Source organism: Carassius auratus, chromosome 28 (genome assembly GCF_003368295.1).
Source record: "Carassius auratus strain Wakin chromosome 28, ASM336829v1, whole genome shotgun sequence".
Classification (NCBI taxonomy): Eukaryota; Metazoa; Chordata; class Actinopteri; order Cypriniformes; family Cyprinidae; genus Carassius; species Carassius auratus.
Window position 1 is genome coordinate 26,706,750 of NC_039270.1, and position 10,398 is coordinate 26,717,147.

The 10,398-nt window shown below is 35.4% G+C and overlaps 1 protein-coding gene across 2 annotated transcripts; it reads right to left on the minus strand.

Moving 5' to 3' along the window:
• Nucleotides 1-2,663: 2,663 nt before the first annotated feature.
• On the minus strand, nt 2,664-10,045 carry LOC113047346 (CXADR-like membrane protein). Of its 2 annotated transcripts, none has more exons than XM_026208707.1 (5): nt 9,870-10,045; nt 4,607-4,927; nt 4,188-4,508; nt 3,462-3,584; nt 2,664-3,262 (listed from the first exon to the last, which is right to left on the minus strand). In XM_026208707.1, the coding sequence occupies exons 1-4, from the start codon at nt 9,967-9,969 to the stop codon at nt 3,463-3,465; spliced, it is 864 nt and encodes a 287-aa protein (XP_026064492.1). In that variant the 5' UTR covers nt 9,970-10,045; the 3' UTR covers nt 2,664-3,262; nt 3,462. The 2 variants fall into 2 exon arrangements, with proteins under 2 accessions (XP_026064492.1, XP_026064493.1); XM_026208708.1 differs by lacking the exon at nt 9,870-10,045 and adding an exon at nt 5,317-5,974.
• Between the last annotated feature and the right edge of the window lie 353 nt (nt 10,046-10,398).

A 10,398-nucleotide genomic window follows, 5' to 3' on the forward strand; every position in this document is an offset into this window, starting at 1 on the left:
CTGCCCTGTGAGAAAGAAAAAAAAATACTTTCTTACGGTCCCCCTCTGATTTTTTTTTTTTTTTTTTGAAAATGAAAGACATAACATTTACTGTCAGAATATTAATAAATTATTGCTAACTATATGAAAGACATCTGCAGGACTGGGACCGGTCAAACAGAGCACCGTTAGCTGTCACAGCTGCCATTGAACATTAAGTTGTACTATGCAAAAAAAAAAAAAAAAAAAAGATTTTTATGGTTAACTGCAAACCTGTCTACATATGATCACCATGGTCAAGACAATAAACTTCATAAAATCGCACCTTTGTAAGATATCAGTAAGCATTTGAACTGCTGTGTGTGTATGTGTGTATTTTGTAGTTCACCATTAATTGATAGTTCCTGTGTTTTATAAAACCCATGAAATGGCCTAAAACCATTAAATTATTACAATAGTTCTTTTAATCTCTTTGGGTAATCTGTTTGCTTAGGTTTAGTTCATCCAACATTTGCTCACCTTCATGTCGGTACAAACCCTTTTTACTCAAGTTTTTGAGTTGATTTTTTGAATTACAACTTTATGTATAGTTAACTGAAATGTAATTTAAAATGTAAATGTGGCGGGGGAGGCGTGGTTTAGCGAGGTCTGCAACGGGAGAGAGGGTGAAGAGGTCAGCGGTGGTAAGAGGGTTAAGTAAGAGACAAGTGACACCTGCTTCTCATTTCAGTGATGGGCGTGGGGAAGCAGTATTTAAGCCGGCCGCTTTCCAGAAACGGGAGAGAGATCTGAGGGCTCGTGGGAGGACGCAGCAGACGGAACGCGAGAAGCCAAAGTGAATGTGGATTATTTATTGACGCGCATATGGCGCGAGTTTGTTTTTGTTTTCTTCCTTTATTTACGTACAATAAAGTTCCCACGAGCATCAGTAAGCCGACCCTGGTCTCTGTTTTTTTTTTTTTTTACGGGAGTAAAACAACACCTGTGTCTCCTGATGATACACTGAGGTGTTATAAAGCAAAAAAAATCAGTCTGTTCATGAAACTGAACATTTTCAGAATTAATACTTTTAATCCACAGCCCTGACAAACAGTCCTGAGGTGTTCACAAATGTCTGGAGAGCATGCATTGTGTGTTGTATTGGTCATCATCAAATTGGCACTTGCAAGTACCAATCTTGGATCCCACCACCTATATACAAATTAAAAATAATTTGCTTCTGCAGTCAGCTTCAGGAAGATTGCTCAAGTGTGAGTTTGCTCATGCTCCAGACTGTTGTGAATGCATTCAGGACCGCTTGCAGAAGACCAATTGTTTTACTTCGTAAGACCTCAGTGTATGGTGAGGAGTATCCACAGGTATTATTTTTTTTTCCCTGTGCATGTTTTTTAACTATCAATTGTTTCCATTGACTGTTTTATATCAATCACAAAGGACCACTGTTTCAGCTAATAATCTTTTAAGTTTTTACTGTAGAAAAACTCAGCTTCACCTTGCATGTCCTGAGGATGTGTAAATTAGCAGCAGATTTTCCATTGTATGAACTCTTTTTAATGGGACATATGTTTCTATTCCTGCATTAAAAGTCCATGTTACCAAATTTTTAATCATTGTGAAGACAGAACTCTAGCATTTGTAACAAATTGCTCAATATTATAGATGGTTATGTAATGAGAAATTTCACGATTGTGCTCTAATGTTGTTAGGACTTTGATGACGATAACTGAAGACATTGGAATCCTCCTCATTGAGCATGAAGGCTCTCATCTTCTCTCCATCTCAATCCAGCCTCATTGAAGACCGTCACTGAGAAGTTGTGATAGACAAAACTGACGACTTGCCAAAAGCTATGAGCATTCTGTATGGACTTGCATACACACTGCATCTCAACTACGCTAAATCTATGAAAAAACATTCCAGTTCATCCAACAGGTACTTTTCATGAAAAAACAGCGTACATTGTAAGGAAATGTGTGAAGCTGCCATGAGAAGCCACTTGTGTTTTGTTGTGTAAGACAATAAAGTGTGTTCTGTTAGTGCTCAGTTAATGTGTGTCACACAATTTTTCAAGGGATATAGCATATATTGTTGACTACTGTGTGCTCATGTTTCTTCCACAAATGAGTTACAATTGTCATGTTACCTTTTCTTTGGTTAACAATAAAAAAATGTGCATTGAAATCTGTTTTCCTTTTTTTCAGTTTATTTGAAAAATTTTCATAGAAAAAAAATCTCAGTCTGTCTAATTACATTGACATTACCTAAATATAACATTTATTACTTAAAAACATTTGTAAATGTTATATGCTAATATATATTTATTTGTAGTTGTAGCTTAGTTATTTATGCCACCTACAGAATAGTCCAAATAATAATCGATGTGAACTTAAGATTTTGTGTAAAGACTAATGTAAACTTGATTTGTCTACTGTATAAACTTAAAGTTCTTTGTTAATACAACTAAAGCAGTTTAGTTTCAATTGGTGTCAAAACTTACATGCAACGGATTTCCGCGCAATGTTCTAGTTGTCAACTAATTTGTGCTAAGAGTGTAGGGATACTGAGAAAATGCCCTTTTTACTTGGAGAACACAACTGCAAAACATGTATTAACCAGTCACAATGTTAGACGTTAAACACGATTAACTTAACACGGATTTGCTTTTCATTAATTTAGATGGATTTTATTTGTAATACAATGTTGCCAAAGCATTAACATATGTTACAGTCATGCTAATAAAGCTTAATTGAATTTAAATCGAGAGGGAGAGAGAGAGCAGGCAACATACAAAGTATTTTCTTAAGTAGCATCAGTGGCCTGATCTCTAGCCATAATGTATTTTGACAATATAGACATATATGCACTATTTGTTAAATCATCAAAAATAATTACATGATACCAAGATAACAATGCCTTCTGGAAACTTGCCTTAGAGATTATGAAGAAAATGCTTCTAATCTTTTACTCGTATTGCTTTTGGTCTGGCTTCATACATTTTCTTCTCAATGATAATTGCAGTCCAGTCAACTAGCAAAAAGGCTTTTTGAGAATAAGCTAAACACACATTAGTATACACACATCTTATAATTAAAGAGGGTATAAACAAGATTCGTTGAGATAAAACAGAGGCCAAAAATAGGTTACCAAAGTTAGATCAGAAAGTGTTGGATGTTTCAAATAAAATGCAGATTATGATTTTGAGTCATTTTTACTTGGTGCTGATAGACTCCACGTGCTCTGTCTCTGTGCTGGTGCGTCTGCTGTTTGAACATGTAAACTCATTCTAGAAAGAGAGAATGAGAAGTATATATTTCTATGGTATCAAACTTAAATGTTGTACAAGAAAGAGCAGTGTCAAATGTCACATCAAGCAAAATAATGCATTCATAACACATCAGTATATTCATTTATCCAAGTGTGTTCACTGATTAAATAATTAAGTCAAGATATTCTCGTTTAACCAAACATTTCACACTACTTACATTAATGCAAGATTTGTGGCTGTTTTCTCGTTGTGCCTCCTGTGTGTTGAGTGGTTGTACTTTCTTCTCTGTGTTTTGCAGGTTTATTGGTTGATAAACAGATCGATTGAAAGTAAAGTTCCTCTGTTCAGAGTTTAACAATTATCAGTCACAATTTAACACAATAGCACACACTGCAATAAAGCTACATGTCATTCTTTAAACCTAAATATATATATATATATATATATATATATATATATATATATATATATATATATATATATATATATATATATATATATATATATATATATATATATATATATATATATATAATATATATATATATATATATATATATATATATATATATATATATATTTTTTTTTTTTAAAGCAAACAAACATAATTAAGACTGGAAAAACAGAATATAGACACTTATATATAGAAACTGAGGCAAAAAGACATTCAATATAAAAACACGAAATCACCTCTGAAGCAGTAATAGGCTGATACTTACGTTGTTTTTCTAAATCTATATAGTTGTAGGTTCCTCTTCTTGTTTTATAGGTTCATCTGTTGTATTTATTGTGTGAATTTGTGATTCTTAAATTATATAAACAATATAATTATAAACCAATATTTTCTTAGAACTTCATCTTCTTCAAGCAGTTCATCTTTTTTCAAGAACAATGTAAATCTGAATTTGTTCACAGACACGAATGCAACGCATCTAAAAATTACCTTGAACACGGAGTGTGATGTTAATGTGCTGTTGAGACGAGACAGAGCAGCGATATTCTCCCTGGTCCTCTTTGGTCAGATTTGATATTTGTAGAGAGAGATTTCCAGGAGAGATTTCATTTAACAGTCTTAATCGACCTGTGTCTCTCTCGCTCTGTTCATGTGGGTAAATCTCTTCAGAGTTTTTGTTTGGGGCAGTAAATGTCCATGTAAGTTGTTCAGGTTTAGCCTGTAGTTCAGTACAGGAGCAGGGCAGAACCACAGACTCTCCTGAGTGTCCCGTTATCTCAGCCGCAGGTTTATTCTGATCCAGATCACACCCTGACAACACATTCACAGCGGTTATACTGACTCTGAACATTTATGGAAAACAAACATCTAAAAAAAAAAAGTATTTCAGGCTAAATGTTTTTATTTACCTTGAATTTTCAAGATAATGTCCGTATATGTACTTGTAGTTGGTGGAGCCTCACACCTATATAACCCTTCATCATTCTTTCTGAGGTCAGAAATGAGCAGAGACAGATTTGCTGGAGAACTTTTATTAAACAGCTTCAGTCTGTTCTTGTATTTCTTATCTTGAAATACTTCAGGCCACTGGACTGGTCTATTGTAGTGGCGCTTCCAGGTGAAAGTCTTGACTGTAGACTGAGGGTGAGTACAAGAGCAGGGCAGCAGGACTGATCCACCTGTGTAACCTGTTACTTCTTTACGGTCTCCATGACCTGAAACATGACATGCTGCAGACAGAGAGTTTCTTTCAGAACGGATCAGTGTGAGTTTTATAGATTAACATAAACATCAGGAAGAAGTAACAGCAGAGAAGATTTCATCACTGAATAATAATGCAACAGGCATTAAAGTGTAATAAACTTTCACAAGTCATATGTTCATAATCATATAACCTTTAGTTGATATAATCTTTACTGAGCAGGGGACTCAGCTTGAGCTTTATGTTATGGTCAGGTGTCTGGAGACGATATAGCTTTATGAAAACTTCAGTTTAAATGGTAAAGAAAGATCATAATATTCAACTGAATCATTTAGCACTGCCACAGAATCACAATGATCGATGACTGATTAAATTAATCTGAATTCAGTCAAATTAAAAATTCTTTATAAATCTTACCATCAATAAAATGAAGCACAGAGAGGAAAAGACAGAAACAGAAAGGAAACATCATGACTGTCTGATACACACTTCACTCGATCAGCAAGTGTGAGTCTTTACTTTGCTTCTTCTGGTTTTATTTCGAGGCTTAAGGAACTTCTTGCCATTTCCTTTTAAACAGTTGTCTATGTACTTCCTCTATGTCATGTTAAAATGCTGTCTTTATCAGGGTTTATCATGCCACTACTGCAGCTGATGATTTTACACAAAGAGCAAGCCAGAAGATTATGATCCACATCTAGTTTGTTTTAAGGAATGAACTGTTGCTTTGAGCTTAGTTTACAGAAATAAATGGATTTAAAGTCATAACAAACATACATTTGTATCTCAGTTAGCAAACAAAAAAATAATGGTTACGTAGTGTTTTATATTTCTAAATTTGTTCTAAAACGTTCTCTAAATGGCTGTTGTTGTGTGATTTTGAAAGTGATGCATGATAAAATATTAGATAAACCAAGTGCTTCACATAGTTGACATTCAAAGACATTACAGGAACACTTCAGTGGAGCAGCAGCAAGAAAACGAGCTTCTGGTTGTTTTATCTTTAATGTTGTTTTAAGACAAGACAGACATTCAGTTTTGATGAAGTGAAAACACTTCCTACAACCAATATTACTTGAAAGAACATTTTAAATTAACCAAAAAAAAAAAAAAAAAAAAAAACACCACCAGGATGATGAAGCTAGCTGAGAGTGGCAACTGTCAGAATATTTGATCGATGACAGAATCTTACCCATACAAAGCTACAAATGAGATCTTACAGAAAAAACTAAGAAAAGCTCATCAAGGACAGACCAGAAACACTGTATTCGGATTTATAAACCGTAAGAACGGAGAGTTTAGCAACATCGTATTTCATACAGAAGATCCAGAAGCCTGGGACTCAGTGATTAGAAATCATTACCCCACAGTTATCAGCAAGAGCAATGGATGGAAACCGCAGGTCAAAGAAGAGTACGATTCAGAATCAGACGTCATGATAACAGCCAACCCATACAAAAACGGGAATGTAATGATTCAGGGGAATCTGAAAAAAAAAATGTGAAAAAGGACTTCCTCCAAATGAAAGGAAAAGCTCAGCTGAACAAGACCAGCCCTAATACACTAAAACAGGCAGAAGACACCTCCATCTCCACCCATCAAGTTACAAATAAGCAATCCAGTGATGACACTGAGGAGATCTCCCTTCTGCACAGCGTCATCAGTGATATGAAGAAGTTCAGAGATGGAGCTGGATCTGGTGCAGTTGAGAGAAGAAGTACATGGAGCAGAGCAGCAGACTGATCCAACAGAGAAAGATGTGGACTACAGGAAATAAATACAGTAGCAATGCTAATTGGGGAAGTTGTGGCTTAGTGGTTTGAGAGTATGACTCCTAGCCCTAAGGTTGTGGGTTTATGTTTTGGGCCAGCAATACCACGACTGATGTGCCCTTGAACAAGACACTGAACTCCCAAGTGCTCCCCGGGCACCATAGCATAAATGGCTGCCCACTGCTCCGGGTGTGTGTTCATGGTGTGTGTGTGTTCACTACTGTGTGTGTGCACTTTGGATGGGTTAAATGCAGAGCATGAATTCTGAGTAAGGGTCACCATACTTGGCTGTATGTCGCGTCTCTTTCAATAAAGGAAGAAAATTAGGAAACTAAAAAAACAGAAAGAGGAGCACAACAAAAACTGTCTGTTATGAGAGAAGAAATGGGAGAGTTAAGAGAAGACAGAAGGAAAACAATTGCAAATGGAAAACAACTGCCAGCTCTGAAGGAGCAACTGACAGACAGGAGAAGAACGGAAAAGTTTAGAGCAGACTCCTCCTCCAACAACCACAGCCATCAACCAATGTTTACCTGGCTCAACACCCCGACCCACTCTCAATCTCAACAGCCTTTACAACATTTTCCATCTCCACAGAAGGGCAGTTCCCATCTTTGCCAAGACCCTAAATGACATTGGACTGAACCGCAGCTCCAGTGCACTGCAGTGACCTCATGGACACCCCATAGAGCCACCAGATTTTCCTTAAAATTTTTAAATGCCATAATATCTCCATATTCTAAACTGGTAATCTTTTTTTACATGTAAGATATTTTGTGGCCCATTAAAAATATAATTCTTCCTTTCATGCAGACTAGAGACCATGCTGTAACCACAGACCTTTGGACAGAGGAAAGGACCAACACACACTACATCACTGTTACAGTGCATTATATCCTTGACTGGAAGATGGTAAACCGGAGAGAGATGGAAGGTGTTCAATCCAGTGACCACATCAGAAGGACTGTGGAGAAAATCCTTCAGGTATCTCTCTCCGTGTGTCTGTCTGTCTCTTAAATCAGATCATCTTTATCCACAAGGCATATGTAATTAATATTGCTAATTAATGATAACATTGGGAAAAGTATGAGAACAGAGTGCAACAGTAACAACAACAAAAAACATGTTTACAAGAAAAATTATACAATAAGAGAATTATATCAATAAATACAACAGTAGCCATGTGTGTGTCACTGTCCCTTACTGTACTGCACATCAGTTTGTTGCAGGCAGCTGCATTTGCTGCTCTCTGTGTCGGAGGCAGTTTTACTTTTTTGATAGATTAAGGAAAACGTTTCATAAAAATTTCAAACTTTTAAAAATAGTTTTCATATTTTCATATCTTAGTGTCCTCCTGTGCTGATATGAAACACTGTATGTTTTGTCCTAATATAGTTATAAACATTTATTGAAAAGTTCTCTGTTCAGTTAAAGGACCGTTAGTCATTCTGTTTTGATGCTCTTATATCTGGGCTTCTTTTTGCAAAGCTTTTGTGTTAGTCTTTTTGCAGCTCACAGCTTGAATCAGCTTCCAGAAGAGATCAGATGTGCTAAAACACTAGTCACATTTAAATCTAGACTCCACTCACCTGTTTAGCTGTGCATTTATTGAATGAGCACTGTACAATGTACGAAGCAATTGCACTGTATTTTACTTATTCAATGTATTTTATGTAAAATCATTTTCTATTTTTAAACGTTTTAAATTAATTTTAAATAAGCCCATTTTAAAATAATTTCCAAAGTTTTATATATATATATATATATATATATATATATATATATATATATATATATATATATATATATATATATATTTTTTTTTTTTTTTTTTTTATTAATAGTTTCTTCATGATTATTTTACTTTATTTTATGTTAAGCACTTTGAATTTCCATTGTGTACAAAATGTGCTACATAAATAAACTTGCCTTGCAGGTGAATTGTCACCTCCTCCTTGATGAAACTATGCATTACAGTAGCTACTCGTGGTCTTTGTACTTCCTCACATAGAGCAAGAAGTTCCTCCTGTTCCCCTTCCAAACTCATAAACATCAACCAAGCTTACCACAAAAATATATAAAAGTAAATATAAAAGAGAGGGGAAGAGAAACAAGAGAAAAAACAAGTTTAGTCACTGGCCTCTGGGTCACATTTGGCATATCCAGGCTGTCACTCCTCTTATCTCGTACCAGCCACTGTTTCCACTTAACAAGTCATACAACTTCAATAATCAGAATAAACCTTGCCGATCATGCCAAAAATTTAGGGTTGGAAACTATAAACTGACTACGCCACCTCCTTATTTAAGGCAGGAGGAGCCCTCCACAAATCAAGTATTGGTTTGTAAAACCGTAAACTTAGTTGGTTAAATTTCACGATTTTATCATTACCAAGCAAAAAAAAAAAAAAAAAAAAAAAAAAACACTACATGCATTGATAAATAAAATCCACCGCAGCAGAAACTAGCTCTCCTCAAAATGGAAAGGAGGGTCGGGCCTGTCAGAGACAGAAGACCCACACAGCTAACATCGCAAACTAATCACAATTTCAGTGTTAACCTTCTAGAGCCCCTTAGGAGTCGCTAAATGAACAGCTGCTGCACGCAGGTTCTTTTTTTGTGTGTGTGTTTCAAACGTAGGATCAGTTGAAAATCTCCAAACTCTATACTTAAAATATAAAATTAATAATAAGAAAGTCCAGGGCCACTTTTTGACACATGCATATTAGATAAATGTATTTGAGTTGATGTACATGCTTTTATTATTCTTTAATTTTAATTTAGAAAAGTAATCAAAAAGTATTCAAAAGTAATTAGTTACATTACTTTAATAAAGTAATTGAAAAAATTACACTACTGTTACATTTTAAACAGGGTAACTTGTAATCTGTAACCCATTACATTTCCAAAGTAACCTTCCCAACACTATATATATATATAAAATTACAATTTAATTAATGCATTTAGCAGACGCTTTTATCCAAAGCGACTTACAGTGCATTCAGGCTATCAATTTTTACCCTTTCATGTGCTACCGGGGAATCGAACCCCCAACATTGCTGGCGCTTGATGGCGCAATGATCCAACAATTGAGCATCTAAGGGTCAATAAAAACACCAAACCTTTAAGTTATCGAGTACACAGCATAATAAGAAATTAATTTATTAGTAGAACAGTTTTAACGCACTGTGTGACATACCTTGGTGAGGTTTTTGAGGATAACAGTCAGCTCTCTGTATCTGCTTCAGTCGTCTTGACGTTTTCTGTTCTGAATCTGAACTCCAGAACAAAAAGCGCATGCTTGTTTCCACGGACGCGGTCCAGATCCGCTCTGTGAATGTAGATCCCGCCCACTGAAACCGTGCCTGGGCTGGATGTGACGGTTTGAAAACGGATCCAGCGTGGAGTCACATGCTGTCTGGGTGGCTTCAATTTTCTGATTTGCGAAAGTTTTAAAGTTTAGCTTTTGTCAGTTAACTCTTTCTTGACTACATAACTTAACTATTCCTATCTTAAAAATTTCACAGTTCAGTTTTGGTTAGCTGACCCTTCCGTGAGTCATGTAGTACATTACTTTTCTGATCTGTGAAAATGTTCACAGTTCAGTTTTTATTATATAATCGTTTATTCCTTAATTGACAATGCTTTGGCAAAACTGTTAATAAGCTAATCAATAAAGCTAATTATAAATTTATGTGTGTATGTGTGGACATGTTTTTGTGACATAT